Genomic DNA, 21,176 nt, shown 5'->3' on the forward strand with positions numbered 1-21,176 from the left:
GCAAAATCCAAAGAACATATAATATGGATGAATAAAAGCAGGGGAAAAATTGAGCATAGCTGACAGTGACATGCTAAACAATTTTTTAAAAGATAAAGGGTAATTTAAAATATTTATGAAAAATTATCAAGTGAACATATATGTTTATACATTTCTGATTTTATATAAAATAAAAATCAAATGAAATAACAGGCTATTTAGCACATTTTTCTGCTTTCTTCATGTGTGGATCCTGTATCTGATTCATAAACAATTTTTGTAATAGTGTTTTATATTTTTCCAACATTAAAAGTAATACATATTCATGTTTGAAAACTGCAAATAAAGTACAAAATGTGAAATAAATCACAACTGCAAAAGTGATTTTAAGTGTTCTTACCACAAAAATGATAAATGTGAGGTGATGCATATGCTAATGTAGCTCAATGTAGCCATTCTACAATGTATACATATTTCAAAAAAAGTTATACATGACAAACATATATAATTTTTACTTTTCAATCAAAATTTAATAAAGACAATTTTTAAAATGATATATGCTCATTTTATAATTGCAAAAAAAGCTTCTCAATTTACAAAGATTCACACATAATATTTGGATAAATTTTCTTTCAAAATTTTTATGCAAGTTAAAAAAAAAATTTAAGTTGGTATATAAATTTTGTTCCCCAAATTTTATTTCAATAAAATGTAACCAGTATTTTCTAACATTATTTTTAAAACATTATTTGTAAAATATTATAATATTTAAAATATTATTTTAATTGATGCATGAAAATTATATTATTGTTATGGTATATCATAATGTTGATAATCTCATATTTGGACATCTAGATCATTTTAATTTTTAAATAATACTATAGTAAATGCAAGTTCTAATTTTTATGTGTGCATATATCCTTAGAATAGAAATGGAGTCACGTGGTTAAAGTGTATTGACATTGAAGGCCTACTAGTATGCTGGCTAATTCTGTCCTGAAATGATTACTTCAATGTATACTTACACCAGGAATCTATAAGTGTGTCAATTTCAATCTAACCTGGAGAGAAAAAGTACACATAATCATTCGTAAAGGATGTATTACTTTAATACAGATAAACAGCCATCTCTTTGAGTATTAAATTAGATTTGATTTTGAACACTTTCATGGTGCACATTAGCTTTCTGTAGTTTTTAACAAATGTTTGTTTGAACTGCTGTTTTTGTCCTTTGATTTTTTATTGAGAGAGTAGCATTTTAAAATAATTTATAAAAACCTTTTACATGTTAAAATCTTTAAGCCTTCATCTGTAATGTTATAATTTATTTGTAGCTTTTCCGAACATTTTGGAAGATATTTTAAAATTTTCATCAGTCCCTGCCTAATTTCAATAGACGCATTAATTCTGCGTTCTTATCTGTTTAAACTCCTGAGACCAAGAATATTCTGCATTCTGCTTCTTACATCTTTTTAGTGCCAATTTGACAAAAATCTTTTTCTTTCCATACATGAATATGGCATTATGTTGAGGAATACAAAACTAAAGAAAACTATAGCAAGTCACCTCCACATTTAATAAAATCCGTAGGTGCAAAACTATACAAAAGCACTTCTAGCTTTTATAAAAGAGTGAGTCATTACTTTTTAAAGTCTGTTTCTCGCCTTATGGTGTAAATACAACTATTAAAGTATGTAAGCATATGTCTATGTGCTTGGTCTCAAATGCTCAAATCAAGCCTATATATTCCAAAAAAAAAATGAAACATGTGACGTATAATTACTCAGTTTTGCTAACATTCATACCAATATGTATGCTATCTTTATTTTTAAATGAACAAGAAATTCAAACAAGCAAAAACAACATACATGTGAAACATCTTATGTGTCATAAACATGTATACTTTATTTATAAGCACTGTGTTCTTAAACTGACAGTTTGTGAGAATATTCATTTCTCACTGTAAGCTGCTTTTTTTGTAGTTTAATTTGTGAAGTCATCAACTATATTTCTTCATATACAGTAATTTCTGTTCTCATAAGTGTTACACAATTTTATACATTCCTGAGTTTAGGTTCATTATATACTCTTTGAATATTCTCTTCCAGATGCCTCCTGCAAAAATAGTTAGAGAAAATGCTAATTATGTGATATAAGCAGTTTTGGAGAGTTCTCCAGCTTTTGATGAGAAAAACTACTTATTTCTGAGGTGAGTTTTGTTTGGAAAATAGTTTCATTACAAAGACAAAAACCAATATACGAAATGGTTGCCATATCCTGCCATTAACTCCCTCCCCCACACTTTCAAACTGAGCTGTTGCAGCTTGATTTGAAAGTTATTTCCAGTACCATAGTATTTTACAATCCATTTTATAACCAGGTCTGGGAAGGTTACATTATTTCAGTAAGTGCAGTGCTAATACAGATATTCATTGGATCATTGTTATTGTCTTTTAAAATGTAGTATATAAGAAGCATTGGTAAATTACAGGCATACCATGGAGATATTGTGGGTTCAGTGACAAACCACCCCAATAAACTGCATTTCACAATAAAGAAAGTCACAGACTCTTTGGTTTCCAAGTGCGTATTAACGTTGTGTTTACACTGTAGTACATTCTATTAAATGTGCAATAGCATCATGTTGAAAACAATGTACATACCTTAATTTTAAAGTATTGCAAAAAAAAAAAATCATGTGAGCCTTCAGCAAGTCATAATTTTTTTGATGATGGAGAGTCTTGCCTCAATGTGGATGGTTGCTGACAGATCAGCATGGTAGCTGCTGAAGGTTGGGGTGGCTGTGGCAATTTCTTAAAATAAGACAATAAAGTTTGCTGCATCAATGGACTTTTCCTCTCAAGAAAAATTTCTTTGTAGCATGCAATGTTATTCGACAACATTTTACCCACAGTATAACTTTATCCAAAACTGGAGTCAACCCTCTCAAACCCTGTGGCTGATTAAAAACAAAAAATAAATAAATAAATAAATAAATAAATAAATAAATAACTTTTAATTTAAATTCAGGGGTACATGTGCAGGATTGTTAAACAGGTAAATTTGTGTCATAGGGGTCTGTTGTATAGGTACTTCATCACCCAGGTATTAAAGCTAGTATCGATTAGTTGTTTTTCCTCTTCCTCCTCCCACCCTCCACCTTCTGAAAGGCCCCAGTGTGTTTTGTTCCCCTCAAAGTGTCCGTGTGTTCTCATCATTTAGTTCTAACTTTTAAGAGAGAACATGTGGTATTTGGTTTTCCATTCCTGTGTTAATTTGCTAAGGATAATGTTCTCCCACTCCATCCATGTCCCTGCAAAAGACATGATCTCATTCTTTTTCATGGCTTTTTTATGGCTGTACAGTATCCCATGGTGTATATCTACCACATGGCCTTTATGCAGTCTATCATTGATGGGAATTTAGGTTGATTCCTTGTCTTTGTTATTGTGAATAGTGCTGCAATGAACATATGCACGCATGTGTCTTTGTAATAGAATGATTTCGATTCCTTTGGGTATATACCCAGTAATGGGACTGCTGGTTCCAACCGTGTTCCTGTCTTTATGTCTTTGAGGAATCGCCACACTGTCGCCTTACACCTTATACAAAAATTAATTCAAGATGGATTAAAGACTTAAATGTCAGACCTAAAACCATAAAAACCTGAGAAGAAAACCTAGGAAATACCATTCAGGACATAGGCATGGGCAAGGACTTCATGTCTAAAACACCAAAAGCAATGGCAACAAAAGCCAAAATAGACAAATAGGATCTAATTAAACTAAAGACCTTCCACACAGTAAAAGAAACTAACATCAGAGTGAACAGGCAACCTATAGAATGGGAGAACATGTTTGCAATCTACCCATCTGACAAAGGGCTAATATCCAGAATCTACAAAGAACTTAAAAAAATTTACAAGAAAAAAAAAACAACTCCATCAAAAAGTGTGCAAAGGATATTAACAGACACTTCTCAAAAGAAGACATTTATGCAGCGAGCAGACACGTGGAAAAATGCTCATCATCACTGGCCATCAGAGAAATGCAAATCAAAACCACAATGAGATACCATCTCACACCAGTTAGAATGGCGATCATTACAATGTCAGGAAACAACACATGCTGGAGAGGATGTGGAGAAATAGGAGCGCTTTTACACTGTTGGTGGGAGTGTAAACTAGTTCAACCATTGTGGAAGACAGTGTGGAGATTCCTCAAGGATCTAGAGCTAGGAATACCATTTGACCCAGCGATCCCATTACTGGGTATATACCTAAAGAATTATAAATCATGCTACTATAAAGAAACATGCACACGTATGTTTATTGTGACACTATTCACAATAGCAAAGAATTGGAACCAACCCAAATGTCCATCAATGACAGACTAGATTAAGAAACTGTGGCACATATACACCATGGAATACTATGCAGCCATAAAAAGGGATGAATTCATGCCCTTTGCAGGGACCTGGATGAAGCTGGAAACCATCATTCTGAGCAAACTATCACAAGGACAGAAAACCAAACAGCACATGTTCTCACTCATAGGTGGGAAATGAAAAATGAGAACACTCAGACAAAGGATGGGGAACATCACACACCAGGGCCTGTTGCGGGGTGGAGGGGGCGGGGGCAGTGATAGCATTAGGAGAAATACTTAATGTAAATGATGGGTTGATGGGTACAGCGGGCCAGCATGGCACATGTATACCTATGTAATGAGACTGCACGCTGTGCACATGTACCCTAGAACTTAAAGTATATTAAAAAAAGATTGCATCTGTTCAGTTATACTTTAAAGCTCTACTTTAATTGTAGTTCTCTTGCTATTTCCACAACATCTGCAGTTACTTTCTCCACTGAAGTCCTGAACTCCACAAACTCATCCAAGAGGGTTGGAATTAACTTCTTACAACTCCTGTTAAAGTTGATATTTTGACCTTCCATAAATCACAAATGTTCCTAATGTCATGTAAATTGGTGAGCTTTTTCCAGAAGGTTTTCAATTTATTTTGCCAGATTCATCAGAAGAATCACTATCCAGGGCAGTAATAGCCTTGCAAAAAATGTATTCTTAAATGATAAGATTAAAAGTTGAAATCCCTCCTTGATCTATGGGCTATAGAACAGATGTTGTATTCAGCAGACATGAAAACAACATTCATCTTGTACATCTCCATCAGAACTCTAGGGTGACTAGTTACATTGTCAATGAGCAGTAGCATTTTAAGAGGCCTCATGTTTTCTGGGCAGTAGCTCTCCACAATGTTTGGTAAACCATGCTATAAATAGATGTGCTGCCATCAAGGCTTTGTTGTTCCATTTACAGAGCACGGGCAGAGTAGATTTACCATAATTCTTAAGGGTCCTAGAATTTTTGGAATAATAAATGAGCATCGACTCCCACTTAACATTACAAGCTGCATTAGCCCCTAACAGCAGAGTCAGTCTGTCCTTTGAAGCTTCAAAATCAGGCATTGACTTCTCTCTAGCTGTAAAAGTTCTAGAGAGCATCCTCTTCCAATACAATGCTGTTTTGTCTAAAATTAAAATACGTTGTTAGTGTAGCCACCTTCATCCATCGTATTAGCTAGATCTTCTGGATAACTTGCTGCAGCTTCTACATCAGCACTTGCTGCTTCACCTTGCATTATGTTGTTATGAACATGGCTTTCATCCTTAAAACTCATGAACCAATCTCTGTTAGCTTCCAACTTTTCTTCTGTCACTTCCTTACCTCTCTCAGCCTTCACAGAATTGAAGAGAATTAGGGTCTTTCTCTGAATTAGGTTTTGGCTTATTGGAATGTTGTGGCTGGTTTGATCTTTTATCCAGACCATTAAAACTGTCTCCATCTCGGCAACAAGGCTGTTTTGCTTCCTTATCATTTGTGTGTTTAATGGAGTAGCACTTTTAATTTTCTATAAGGACTTTACCTCTGTACCCACAATTTGGCTATCTGGCACAAGAAGACTAGCTTTGAGCCTATTTTGGCTTTTGACATGCCTTCCTCATTAAGCTTAATCATTTATAGCTTTTGATTTAAAGTGAGAGATGTGACACTTCCTTTCACCTGAACACTTAAATGCCACTGTAGGGTTATTAATTGGCCTAATTTCAATAGTGTTGTGTCTCAGGGAACAGGCAGCCCAAAGAGAGGGAGAGAGAAAGGGAACAGCCAGATAGTAGTCAGAATACACACAACAGTTATGGAATAAGTTCACCATCTTTTAAGAACATGGTTCATAGCACCCCAAACAATTACAATATAATTTCAAAGATCACTGGTCACAGATCACCTAACAGACATAATAATAATAATTCTTTTAAACACTGCAAGAATTACACCAAGTAAACACATTCTATTGAAAATTCGAGGCAATGCACTGGCTCCATGCAAGATTGCCACGACCTTCAATTTGTAAAAAACAAAACAAAAAAAAAATTGCAGTATCGGAGCAGCAAAATTAAGTGAGCACAATGAAATGAGATAACCTTGTTGTAATAAAAAGGGGAGAAATATCCACCATGTTTCCATTATACATGTATCCTCTATACATGGTGTCATGTAAACTATGTTTCTCATAATGATACATATCAAGCTGAAAAATCTTTAATATTTACTCTGAAACAGAAGAATTTAAGTTACAATGCTTTAGATTTTCTAGAAGCTAAACATATCTTTATTGCCTATAAAAGTATGGCACAACACCTAGAAGCCCCATAGCAAAACAAATTATTTCAGTAGTAAAAACTGGACAAAAGTCAAAGTTTAAACACAAAATTGGAAAAAATTCTGGAACATGTGACATCTAGTTACCCACTTTTCCTAATACATTAATTGATATGAACATTATCTTTATTTTTGAATGAGTAAAAAATTCAAATTGACAAAAACAATCTAGACATGAAACATTCTATATGTCAATTTCCATGTCTTAAAATTCACCTTTACTCATCTCTTTTCTACTCTGTGTAACTTAAGCCTCTCAGAATTTCTTTCGCCCCCTTTTTTTTCTCTACTAACTAATAAAATTCCATTGTTTTGCATGAAGCTGCAAGTAGTCCTAATTGCTGGTAAAGTAAGTACCAGAAAATCAATTTTTCTCCCTACAATGGCAGAAAAGCAGACACTATTCTACATCATAAAACTAGTTATGATAACATGGTACCATTGAGAACTTTCCCAAAGTTATCAATTTTACTCTCTAGTCCAACATGGAGACATGTAGGAGAAAGCACAACTCTGTTCTGTTTCCATTTACTAAAAGGTAACTGGAAGTTTCATTTGATATGAGTAACTGTTTTTAGATATCCAGACTTCAGAGAACAATGATGAGAGTTGTGAAAAGAATAATTTCTAAAAGTTTGCAACTCTGCTTTATTGTTTCCATTATTTGTTGACTTAGCAATAATATTTATCTGTGTTTAATAGTGTCAGAACAAAAAAAAAATCCTTGGAATTTTGTTTTGTTTTTATGTGTAAAATTAAAATCAACCTGTTGTTTCTATTGAATTCATTTTTCAAATGAGGAATTTGAGAATCTTTGTTGCATTAAAAGTAACAACAGAAAAAAAAAACTCAAGATCAACCTTACTCATACTTAAAAAATTAAAACATTGCTAATTAAACCACCATTTAAAAATTAACAGATTATCCAAGAATAAAATATTTAATACTCCCTGAGTGTTGCTTAAGGTATGGGAAAAGAAAAACTCTTCTACACTGCTGGTACAAGTGTAAACTGCTGTCAAATTTTGAAGAGTAAATTAAAAATATGTATCAAAAATCTAAAATATGTGTGCTCATTGACATACTAATTTTAATTGTATTAACATTCTATATATGTACTCAAATATGTACACAAATATGTCAATGTCAATGCAAGTATGTTGATTTTCTATTTGCAATAGACTAAAAAAGGAAACAATTTAAATGCCCATTGAGAACATCAAGAGAGGGGCTGGCAAAATAACTGATAGCACACCCATAAATGCAACATGGCATATATAACTATATGAAAGGGTATCCAACTTTAAAATGTATACATTTTTAGTATGCTTCAATTTGCACAGAAATAGCATATACAATCAGTAGTAGGCAAATGAATAAAGGGTATAAATAGGCAATTCATAAAATTTAAAAAAATAGATGGCCAATAAACGTGTTAAAAATATACAACTTTTCTAGGATTCAGATAAATGTAAATTATCCCAATAGTGAGATAGTGATTTTCCCAATAGTGAGATAGTGATTTTTCCCTGTTGAAGCTAGCACACATACGTTTTGTTTTAAAACAATAATTTAGTTTTTTTTTTTTTTTTTTTTTTTTTTTTGAGACTGAGTCTCGCTCTGTCGCCCAGGCTGGAGTGCTGTGGCCGGATCTCAGCTCACTGCAAGCTCCGCCTCCCGGGTTCACGCCATTCTCCTGCCTCAGCCTCCCGAGTAGCTGGGACCACAGGCGTCCGCCACCTCGCCCGGCTAGTTTTTTTTGTATTTTTTTTTTAGTAGAGACGAGGTTTCACCGTGTTAGCCAGGATGGTCTCGATCTCCTGACCTTGTGATCCGCCCGTCTCGGCCTCCCAAAGTGCTGGGATTACAGGCTTGAGCCACCGCGCCCGGCCAATAATTTAGTTTTAACAAAGGAGAGACTAATACACTTAATATAAATGGGGTATAAATAGAAATAATCTTTAATATACTGTATATAATTATAGATGCATAGATTATTCCGCAAAAAAAAAGAAAAATATCTTACCAATTTTTATCATATGCTTTACGGTCATATGAAGATTGCAGAGAAACTTTTAAAAAATATATCCTGTTGAATTGTTTGAATCTTGTTTTATAAAAAGAGTATGTTATTAATGTTTTAACAAATTTAGTTCTAAATAATTTAACTGATTGCCACAGTATTAACATAAATTCTTAGATTTAGCTTTCCCTGTGCAGTCTAAGTAGTATCATTCTAAAACAAGTTGTGTAAATGCAGTTAAAGCAAAATCCATGATGTGATAAAATCTCTAAATTTTCTTTATAGAAATAAGAAGTGGATACTGTCTCTCTTGGCTCACTTGCTTTAGATTATATTTATTCAGATTATATAAAAATTAGGAAGGAGGTTATGACATTGCTTAATAAGGAAATCCTTTCCATTTCACATGGCATTGATCAGAAAGAAACAAGGAGTGGCATGAAGGAATGGGTTTGATGAAAGATGCACAATTTGGATACCATTGACTCCTTGTCCTGATTGATTTTTAAAAATCTCATAAGGCAGATGTATACATCACACATCTATAATTTCTTATTTGGACTGTAAATCTAAGTCACATGTGGTGTAGAGTGCCACAGGTAAAGGAGAAAGCAGTCTTTCGCCATAAAAAGGATAACAGAAGAAAGGGTAAATAGAAGAGGGCACTTTGCTGTGCTGTGCTGCAAGCAGTTATAGAACTTGTTATGTCAAAGTTAATCTGAGGCCTGGAGTGGAAGACCCACATGCTGTGAGCAAAACACACCTCTCAGTAAGCTCCTGAAACTTAGAAAAACTCATATTTAAGTGCTGACTGGTACCATCCCAATGGGAAAATCTAAGGTTAGATTAAAAAGGAACTGACAACAGTCAACATGCAGGCAAAAAGTTAAACTATGGCAATGGGTGAATTATATTTCCTGAAATTCTTTTCAATTTTGTCTATAGTGATTTACATAAAAATAAGTGATTTGCAAATTAATCTTTAATGAAGATCCTTTTCTATTTGAAGCCCTAATACCAACTGGACATGTTTAAATGGCTCAAATCAGTTATTACTATCTAACTCATGATTCTCAGTTATTTTTTTTCCCTGTATTAGTTTTGTAGGGCTGCTGTATAGACCATCATCCACTGTAAGTCAATGAATTTGTTTAAGTAGTTTACAGTTGGAAATTAGAAGTCCAATATCAAGATGTAGGTAGGGTTGGTGCCTTCTAAGCACTGTGATACAGAATCTGTTCTGTGCCTCCCTCCTAGTTTCTTAGTTATAGATGATGTTCTCCATGTGTCTTCACATTGTCTTCCCTGTAAAATGCATCTGTGCCTATGTCCAACTTTTCCTCTTTCATAAGGACACCCCAGTCATACTGGATTGGGGTCCACCTTAGGAACCTCATCTTAACCTCATCATCATCAAAGACCCTATTTTTAAATAAGTTCACATTCATAGGTACTAAAAATGAGGACTTCAAATGCCATCATTTCATTCCTTTTTATGGAAAGAATGCTATCCCATGGTATATATATTTCTTTATCCACTTATCTATTGATGGGCATTTGAGCTGGTTCCATATTTTTTGCAACTGCAAATTGTGCTGCTACAAACATGCATGTGCAAGTATCTTTTTTGTATAATGACTTCTTTTCCTCTGGGTAGAGAGCCAGTAGTGGAATTGCTGAATCAAATGGTAGTTCTACCTTTAGTTCTTTAAGGATTTGGAGACCATTATTTTAAGTGAAATAACTCAGGAATGGAAAACCAAACATCATATATTCTTACTCATAAGTGGGAACTAAGCTATGAGGGTATAAAGGCATAAGAATGAGACAATGGACATTGGGGACTTGGGGAAAAATGCAGGAAGGGTGAGGACTAAAAGACTAAAACTGGGTACAAGGTATAGAGCTCGGGTGATGGTGCACCAAAATCTCATCATTAAAGAACTTACGTAAACAAACAGCACCTGTTACCCTTAAAACCTATGGAAATAAAAATATAATCTGATATGGTTTGGCTGTGTCCCCACCCAAATCTCAATCTGAATTGTACCTCCCAGAATTCCCACATGTTGTGGGAGGGACCCAGGGAGAGGTAATTGAATCATGGGGGCCAGTCTTTCTCATGCTATTCTCCTGATAGTAAATAATTCTCACAAGATCTGCTGGGCTTATCGGGGTTTCTGCTTTTGCTTCTTCCTCATTTTCTCTTGCCGTCAGCATATAAGAAGTTTCTTTCACCTCTGGCCATGATTCTGAGACCTCCCCGGTCATGTGGAACTGTAAGTCCAATTAAACCTCTTTTTCTTCCCAGTCTATGGTATGTCTTTATCAGCAGCATGAAAACAGACTAACGCAAAATTAAATTAAATTAAATTTTTAAAAAAGAATTAGGACTTCAACATCTTAATGGTAAACACAAGTCAACCCATGTAATCTTTATGTGTTAGAAGTAAAAAACATATCCTACAAACAACATCCGTTAATTCTGTTATTTTTATCATAAGATGAAAGAACGGCAAGAGCAAAGAGTATAGCAAGCTGAAGAAGAAATAGTGGTAGATATGTGAAGTTTGCAAAGAATGGCCTAAGTTGTGAAAAATCATGACATTGGCTTAAGAAAGTCTCCTCACTTTTTTGGAATTACTGACAAACAAGGGATCTAGTCTTATTTTTCCGGTGGGAGATGCCTAAATTATTGATAGGATACTTTGGGGAAAATAATCACCATAATCACCCTATAAAAATCTATACTACCAAAGTTAATTATATGAATAAATGGCAAACATTACATAGGGCATTGTTAGGCCACTTAAATAATATCATTTGTCTCCTTTATTAATTAATTCTATTATTTGATAGAAAATTTTGAGATCAGATTCACTATATTAGGTATTGACAATGCACTGTGGACATAAAGACACATTGATCATCTTCTCTTCCATCAACAAATTATAGCTTTGGTTATTCAGCCTACCTAGAACACCTGTTTTCCTACAAACAAAGGTAACTTTGAGCACCAGCTCTCAAAATATTTTGTACACTGGCACATATACAAGATGCTCCTAGCATGCACAAAACACTGCCATAAATGTGTACAAGTTATTTACAAATTGTAAAAAGAAAAATTTTTAGGGTAAGAACACTACATAACTGAAAATCACTACTGAGCATAATGAGAACTACATTGCTTTTAATATGTCTTATAGCTGATGTGCACAAACCAGTATATCAACATGTCAAGGTTCGGTTATTCTGCTTCAGAGAATGTGAGTGCTATCAGTAGCCCTCGTGGCCTCCCATCTCCAATTCCCTGTGATAGGGAAAATCTGCATATGTTAATTCATTTAGCCAACTAAACAAATATTTTTATAATTGCCAACTATAAAATACAGAATACATATGTTATTTTATTTTGGTCATTCATTAATCAAGCAATATTTACTTAGGGCTGACTATGTTCCAGGCACTCAGTACCTGCCCTTACAGAATTATAGGTTAGGAATACAAATAATAAACAAACAAACAAAACACAAATGGATGACAAAGATAATCTTAGTTAATAACAAAAGCTCTGAAGAAAACCAAGAGATACTATTGAGCAACTGAGTAGTTGAATGGGAGAAAAGCTCTTTTAGATCAGAGAGTCGAGGAAGGTTTTCCTGACATGTGCTCTGAGATAAGAATGACAACAGAATCAGTCATGCCACATCGATGGCAGAGCTTCCCAGGAAAAGCAAACAGAAGAGCAAGACCACACAGCTTCAAAGAGCCAGGGATGTCAGAGACACAGAAGCCAGTCCCACTCCGTAAACACACCTTTGCTATTAATATAGAGAGAAAATGTATTTGTAATATGCACTTTATTTTTCCTATTTTCTCTTTTAGTTAATCACATGTTGAATTATAATATTTAATAACCATAAAGCATAGCCTAATAGTAACTGCTTTAAATGTTCAAACTCTAAGAATGAGCATCTACTATAAGCATACTTATTAAAAACCATTTTTGATACTGTATTTAATTCAAAATACATGTTTGTTTTGCCAGAAATACTTTACTGTGTTTACAGCTGTTCTACGCTACTTCATTAGACTGCCATACAGATGCTGTTTGGGTGAATCTTTAAATGGAATTATTTCTTAATGAAGAGCTAGAACTACTTTCCTACGCAAGGTTGTAAAATTTCTAGAAGTAAATTTCTCCTCACATTTTTGAATTGTAATGACTTATCTCAATAACAACATGCAACACCCTTAGGGTTTCAGTAAAGAATACAGTTGACCCTTGAACAATACAGGTTTGAACTGTGCAGGCCTACTTATGTGCAGATTTCCTTCCAACCCTGTCACCTCTGAGACAGAAAAACCAACCCTTCCTCTTCTTCCTCCTTCTCAGCCTAATCAAGGGAGAACAATGAGGATGAGGAACTTTATGCTGATCCACTTCTGCTTAATGAACAGTAAATCTAGTTTGCTTATGCTTTTCTTAATAACACTGTCTTTTCTCTAGCTTACTTTACTGTAAGAATATAGCATATGATACATTTATCATACAAAATATGTGTTAATCGACTGTTTATATTATTGGTAAGGCTTTTGGTCAAGAGTAGACTATTAGTAGCTAAATTTGGGGGGAGTCAAAAGTTACATGTGAATTTTCAACTGTGCAGGGAACAGCACCCCTAACCTCAGTGTCATTCAAGGGTCAACTATAAATGTGTGTGTATGTGTGCGTGTGTGTGTGCACGTGTGTATATGCATGTGCGCCTTACTCAGTGTGGGTTGCTGTAACAAATTACCATATACTGGGTGGCTTATAAACAACAGAAATCTATTTCTCACATTTCTGGAGGCTGGAAGTCTGAAATCAGGGTGTCAGTAGTCAGGTTCTGGTGAGGGTCCTTTTCCAGGTTGTGGACTGTAGATTTCTCCTTATGTCCACACATGGTAGAAAGAGAGTGGGGCTCTTACTCTTTTACAAGGACACTAGTCCCGTCATGAGTGTTCCACCCGCATGACCTAATTCCCTTGCAAGGCCTCCTTTCCTATCACACTGGTGTTAGGGTTTCAACATATGAAATGTGGGGTAGGAGTACAACGTTCAGTCCATTGCAACGTCAACGTGTGTGTGTGTGTGTGTGTGTGTACATGTTCTTCAAAACTCTCTTTTATTTTCAGTCAAGAAGTATTTCTTTTTATATGCAACTATTAACAGTGGGAATTCATATATCCATGTTCTAGGTGCTCTGGACAAGGCAATTATTCATCTGTTGCTTGCTGACTATTCTCTTCTTACAGCTATATTTCAGCCCTTTAGCTTCTTCCTATAAGCCTCCATTATCATAGTCCTATCTCAGAGAAAGGTGCTCAAGTTTCCTTTCACACCAAACACCTCTGCTTATACTCTGGATCCTGTCCCAACCCTCCCTGATCCTTGTTCCGTCCTTTACTTTTAGAATTTTCCACTTTCTTGTTTCAATTGGCTTCTGCCTATCAGCTCATATAAAAATACTTGAGTAAAAATTTTCCACCATTAAACAAACCAAAAACCAAAACAATTCTTTATCCCTGACCTCCTTTTTTTTTTTTTTTAGATGGAGTCTCGCTCTGTCACCCAGGATGGAGTGCAGTGTCACGATCTCGGCTCACTGAAGCCTCCACCTCCCAGGTTCAAGCAATTTTCTGCCTCAGTCGCCTGAGTAACTGGGATTACAGGCATGTGCCATCATGCCCGGCTAATTTTTGTATTTTTATTAGAGATGGAGTTTCATCATGTTGGCTAGGCTGGTCTTGAACTCCTTGCCTTAAGTGATCCTTGCCCATCTTGGCCTCCCAAAGTGTTGGGATTACAGGAATGAGCCACTGCACCTGGCCTATCCCTGAGTCTTTATTGAAGTAGTGCTACATACGTCTCTCTTCTTGACACATTTCAGTAATCAGCCTGCCTTCTTCCCACAACCCATTCCCTTTATTATAGAAATGGTTGTCTCAAATGTTAATTTAATCAGGTCAAGTTGTCAATGTCTTATTCTTGGTCCTCATTCTACTTTACCCCTCTGCTTCTTGAAAGTCACTCTTCTTGTAATGCTACTACATGCCATCTTCTCTGAGTTTGCTTATGCCACTTGGCTTGGGTTCTCTTCCATTCTCTCTTTGGCTCCCTATTTGATCCCACTATTGCTTCTCTTTGAGATATATATATATTTTCCTGGATAATTCCATTCTTAATCATTTATTCAGTAATCACCTAGATTCTACTTACTTCACACGTCTCTTTTCAGCATCAGATCCAAATGTCTAACTTTCATTCTTCAATTACAATCTTTATATATCTGTCATTTCAAAATTAAAATACAGAAGTTTGAAAATACTAGTTTCTCTCTCCTAAATGTGAAGATCCCAGAACACAGATTGTCTTTTGTTCACCTATGTACTCCTGATATAACACAGTATTATCCAGTGCATGGTCAACATATATTAAACAAATTTAATATTCAAAAGATTACAGGATGTGAATTTATGACGTAAAGTATGCAATTTAAATTTTTGCCTAAGGCAGATGGACACTGGCAGGCAACAATAACTAAATAATGAACACTTGGGAAATTTACCATTATTTACTTAAAATAACTGAGGACAAAGGGAAAAGGCTTACATATAAAAGATATACTAAGAAGAAGAAAAAAGTCTTCTATCTGGTGAACCACATTACATTAAATACCATTCTGAGAGATCTCAGGTTAAAAAAAAAAAAAAGAGAGACAGACTTCCCTCTTGACCTATTAAATTGTTCAACTCGAGTCTGCCTCTATATTCTGTCTCCCGTTAGATCATTTTGATTTATCATCATAATTATTTTCTTTTTAATTATCTCTGGATATGTCCTGCCTGCTATAGAACTCATTTGAGCATACTCAAGGGAACATTTAGTGCTCAAGTATATAAAATTTGACTTTTGAGATAGCTTCATTAAAACAAACAAAGAAACAAAGAAAATGAAAACAGATACCTGTAAATAATCTCTGTCCTGAAATCTCCACAGTTCCTAAATAGCTGACTGAGTGTTTACTGTGCTGAGAAGACCCCAGTGAGGCTGCTTGTTGCAAAATAATGAAAAGGTAGTAGCCACTGACATCTGTTTTGATAAGATAAACCTCTCCTTCTCTTGAGTCTTATCAACAGAAACTCATCCCATTTGGAACACTGATGTGTCTTCTGCAGGACTTGCCTGGAAATATTTTATGAAACCTTTCTCTTCTCTAGCTTTCCTAAAACCTTAAAACCTCAGGACATATGACCTATTTAATAACTGAAGTCAACAGTATAAATGACATTTTCATATTCAAATATATAAAAAGTACCTTTAATTAATACGTTGTGTAATCCCTATATCTAGTTTTTATTACAGAAATTTTTACTTTTGTTATTGTTTTGTAAATGTTTTATTATATTCTGTGTAGTTTCTGTTGAGAAGATCCTATTGGGAGAATAGGCATAGAAGTTCCTGGAAAAACAGGCATTGTCAAATGTTCTATCAGGCCTATGGTAGAAGAAACACTCTTACTTCAAAACAAATTACCAAGATTGAACTAAAAATTAAATGCACTAGGTGTACCCCCTCCTTGATTTTATTAGAAATATAAATTTCTAAAAACACATTATTCATTAATTTATTCATTCAACAAATATTTATTGAACACCCATCATGATCTTCTAAAATCACTGACATGAAGGTATTATTAATATTAAAAGGAGTGCTAGTAAACTTGTATTACAAAGAGTTGTTAGAACTGTTTCTCAATCACCATTGATTAATCATTTTATAGTTGTGAGCATCTGCATGCCATATGTATTATTATTTACTACTACTTTTTAAAAATCTAGTTTCTTTTACAAATATTTCTTTAAAAATTAAACTTTATACAGTTACTAAAAATAAATAGTATCATATGATCTGAACACATTGGAAGACAGTCAATACAAAATTAAAAATAATTTACAATTATAACATGTTGCTCATGTATGACATAAACTCATTTAATGTGACAACAGAGGTATAAATACCACACTTGGGAAATTTGATCTTGGAAAATATTTGTGATATGTAACACTTCCTAGAAATAGTGTGTTTTCCCAATACTATCAGAGTCTAAGTATCTTGACATCAGAAATAGAGTCTTACAAGTTTTCAGTTCACTTTTTCACAAACAGTGGATATGCAGTGAGTTGAATTATAGAATAAACATTGCACAAGACCCTTGAGTTCCACACACAGGTTTTCTTTGAAGAGTAAGTGTATCTTCCTATTAAGAGACAGTTTTATTTTAAAATAAAAGGCATCTAATATTTTATCTAAATAAAAAATCAGGTGTTCTGAAGAAAGACTCTTTGCCTTGATTTGGTAACATGCATATTTCATGGATTCTACTTTGAACATTTAACCAAGAGATTCGATGTGATTACTTCAGTAACAATTCAATTTGAAATGTCAACTATGTTCAGCATTTAAAAATTAATAGCTAAATCCCTTTAAAGATCAGGGAAATTCTGTTCTGGCTTAGAATAATTTTATAGCTTTATGAATCTCCTCGTGCATTGTTTGCATCTTTTAAATGATTCTAAATAATGCACTTTCTTTAAAGGCCCATTAGTTCAAAGAATTTTGACAGTCACAGCTTAAGGTATTAATTTTCATAGCAGATATATATTTTCTATTGGCAGCAAATTTTTCAAAACCAAACATACTTCACCTAAATTATGAGTATATACATTTTAAATAGGTTAGAGTAGTAAACAACCATGAAAAAAATTGAGAATTTAATCAAGTCTTTTCTCCTTCCAATTTATTTGCTTTCTGAGAACAGTCAGTGAAGGAAGAATCCTGAAGCAGCAGTTATGATGAAGCAAATGTGGTCTGTGCAGCGCAGGAGCTTTCTCCAAAGGCGGCAATTGTGAGAAAAAGGGGAATGGACGCTCATATGTAATTAACACATATAAATAGGAAAAGTACTGACCAGTATCACTTGGTATCAGAAGTACTCCTGACTTAAAGGACATTAATGTAAATGCCATTACCTCTAAACAGCACTAATAAGAAAAGAAATGTTTTTCTGGGTTGTCAAGATCATCTCAGCAAAACCTAAAATGATTTGTTCAGTTATTCATTCACGAAATGAATATTATTGACATACTACTATGTGTCAGGCACTGAGCCAGACATTCAGAAAATCACAGAGAACAAAAATAGTCTCTGATCTCTTGAAGCTTGCAGTTTAGTGAGGAGTACAGGCTTTATCAAACATTGTGCATTAATATGTTATTGTGAATTGAAGTAAATATTAGGAAGAAAGAGAAGTTGGCTCTTCAGAGCATTTTGCAAGAATATAATCTTGCTAGGATTTTGGGGTGAGGGTGAGCCTCTCTGAAAATTTGGCAGGAGCACATGTGTAATCATGGATCACTTTATATTATTTAGCTCAAATAATAAAATTTGATATTCATATTGTCACACATGGTTCTAATAAATTGAGGATTCTATATGAACTGAGACTTAAAGAAAAATGGAGCTAACTCCATGACAAATTCAGTCCACAAGTTTTCTTCCTTAGCTTTAGCTCTACAGTCTGAGTGTATGCAAAAATTTAGCACGTAGATACCTATTTTTATAAGATGCTGGATTCAGAACCAAGATTCTCTCATACATCACAGAATGTGGACTATGAAATTTCCTAAGCCCTTGTCTCTTCTATGTGTCCACAACCATCTGAACTTGGCTTCTCTCCCACACCAATTGTAGTATCTCCAAGCATTTTTTAATCAATTGTGCCAGTTACCAATTTATTGCCTCTGAACTCCAAAATCATTCTTCATTGCTTGTTTTGTAAAAATTGAGCTTGGGCATTCAATTTTTTTTTTTTTTTTTTTTTTTTTTTACTTATCAGCTGATATGATTTTAAGCTCAGTCAGAAATGTATGCTGGAGAGACACTAGAAGATGAAGGGTTTTCTTTTTTTAATTATTTAACTATTTTTTATCCTTCTCCTGTCCTTTCTTTTATATTTTTAAATTTTATTTTAAGTTCCAGAGTACATGTACAGAATGTGAAAGTTTGTTTCATGGGTAAAAGTGTGCCATGGTGATTTGCTGCACCTGTCAACCCACCACCTAGGTACTAAGCCCAGCATGCATTAACTATTTCTCCTGATGCTCTCCCTCCCCACTTCCCCACCATAGGCCTAAGTGTGTGTCTATTTTCTCATTGTTCAGCTCCCACTTATAAGTGAGAACATGCAATGTTTGGTTTTCTGCTCCTGCATTTGTCTGCTGGGGATAACGGATTCCAGCTCCATCCATGTTCCTGCAAAGGACATTATCTTGTTCCTTTTTATGGATGTATAGTATTCTATGGTGTATATGTACCACATTTTCTTTATCCAGCCTATCATTGATGGGGATTTGGGTTAATTGCATGTCTTTGCTATTGTGAATAGTGCTGCAATGAACATACACATGCATGTATCTTTATAATAGAATGATTTATATTCCATTGAGTATATACTCAATAATGGGATTGCTGAGTCAAATGATATTTCTGCCTCTAGGTCTTTGAGGAATTGCCACACTGTCTTCCACAATGGTTGAACTAATTTACACTCCCACCAACAGTGTAAAGCATTCATTTTTCTCCACAACTTCGCCAGCATCTGTTGTTTTTTGACTTTTCAGTAATAGCCATTCTGACTGGTATGAGATGGTATTTCATTGTGGCTTGGATTTGCATTTCCCTAATGATCAGTGATGTTTGGCTTTTTTCATATAATTTTTGGCCACATGTATATCTTCTTTTGAGAAGTGTCTGTTCATGTCTGTATTAGTCTGTTTTCACGCTGCTGATAAAGACATACCTGAAACTGCATAATTTACAAAGAAAAAGAGGTTTAATGGACTCACAGTTCCATGTGGCTGGGGACACCTCACAATCATGGCAGAAGGTGAAAGGCACACCTTACATGGTGGCAGGCAAGATAGAACGAGAACCAAGCAAGAGGGGTTTCCCCTTATAAAACCATCAGATCTCATGAGACTTATTCACCACCATGAGAACAGTATGGGGGAACCACCCACATGATTCAGTTATCTCCTATTGGGTCCCTCCCACAACACATGGGAATTATAGGAGCTACAATTCAAGATGAGATTTGGGTGGGGACACAGTCAAACCATATCAGTGTCTTTGCCCACTTTTTAATGTGGCTATTGTTTTTTTTTTTTTTTCTTGTAAATTTGTTTAAATGCCTTATAGATGCTGGGTGTTAGATCTTTGTCAGATGTTCAGATTGCAACATTTTTCCCATTCTATCTCGGGAACCCTATCTCAGCCTTAGGGGTGGTGGCTCTGCCTTCTGCTATTTAGTCATCCTTTATAGTTCTCTTTACTTCTCATTAGCCAATCTCGTCTCACTGAAATCCTGTTATAATAATTTTTATATAAACATTTCCTCTCCAATTTACTATGTGGTTTCTGTCTCCTTATTAGAGCCTGACTGATACATCCATCAGTGTGATACTTTCAATTCATAAACATGTTATACTACATCACAACTATAGGCTGCATAATGTGTCACTCTGTCTTCCTATAATCCCCATTCTCCATTATACACTTGTATGACTGTGTAATCCCTGTTCACTCTTCAAGACACAACGAAGCTACATAGTCACTGGGAATCTTTACCTCTTTTCTCTCTTCTACTGCCCAAGGACTAAGGCTTAACTAGTGTCTCCTTTCTTCTCACATTCATACTATAAATATGTCTGTAATATAATTTTTGTTTTCTTTGTTTACAAATCTACCTCCCCAACTAAATTGGGAGTCTCTTGAAGGTAGATAGTATGCCTTTTTATGTCTGTATTTCCAGCACCCAGGACATACTATAGTATAATAGCACATACTATAGTACACATTTCAACAATTGTTAAATACATGAATGAATGAATGAATGAATGAATGAATGAATGAATGAACTCTCTTCTTTCTTATTCTCTGCCTTATCTTGGCTTCTTACAGGGCACCATTGTTTAAGTGACTTTCAGATAGCCACTTTCAGAGATAGGATATCCAAAGCACAGTCTTATTTCTTTTTACCTTCTCATCCTTCTATATTTCCCCTGAGTTTATTTTCCCATCTTATCTTACCATAAACACATAGTGGTAGTGTTATTTACATTTTAAACCAAACATTGTTTTCTATGATTTCCAATTCTATAATTTTTGAAGAAATACAGGCAGGGCTGATCCTTGCAACTGCTTAAGCTGATCAACGTCTACTTGAGGTAAAAGAATAAGAGGAAAAAGGCTCTGGGCCCAAACTACAGAACTTGGCTGTTCGTATACTTGGATATGACCACTTTCTCTGGTAGTAACACCTTCACCTGGC

At 34.7% G+C, this 21,176-nt stretch overlaps 1 protein-coding gene and 1 long non-coding RNA gene across 12 annotated transcripts in view; one reads left to right on the forward strand and one right to left on the reverse strand.

The window, feature by feature from the left end:
* The window catches only part of LOC105477433 (EPH receptor A6), a 950,680-nt gene that overhangs the window by 692,507 nt on the left and 236,997 nt on the right, over positions 1-21,176 (reverse strand). Inside the window, exon 4 of one of the 9 annotated variants that reach the window (XM_071092529.1) lies at positions 16,731-17,672. The exons of the other annotated variants lie outside the window; for them this stretch is intronic. Within the exon in view, the coding sequence (XP_070948630.1) occupies positions 17,560-17,672 (113 nt within the window). The 3' untranslated portion in view covers positions 16,731-17,559. Of the gene's footprint in view, positions 1-16,730; positions 17,673-21,176 lie in introns of those variants that run through there. 9 annotated transcript variants of the gene reach the window in all.
* The window catches only part of LOC105477434 (uncharacterized), a 67,940-nt gene that overhangs the window by 2,102 nt on the left and 44,662 nt on the right, over positions 1-21,176 (forward strand). The window contains exons 2-4 of one of the 3 annotated variants that reach the window (XR_984670.3): positions 2,088-2,188; positions 10,960-11,021; positions 17,607-17,693. This is a non-coding gene — a long non-coding RNA (uncharacterized lncRNA). The remainder of the gene's footprint in view (positions 1-2,087; positions 2,189-10,959; positions 11,022-17,606; positions 17,694-21,176) is intronic. The other 2 variants (XR_984673.3, XR_984669.3) reach the window with 2 other exon arrangements.

This window comes from Macaca nemestrina, chromosome 2 (genome assembly GCF_043159975.1).
Source record: "Macaca nemestrina isolate mMacNem1 chromosome 2, mMacNem.hap1, whole genome shotgun sequence".
Taxonomy (NCBI): domain Eukaryota; kingdom Metazoa; phylum Chordata; class Mammalia; order Primates; family Cercopithecidae; genus Macaca; species Macaca nemestrina.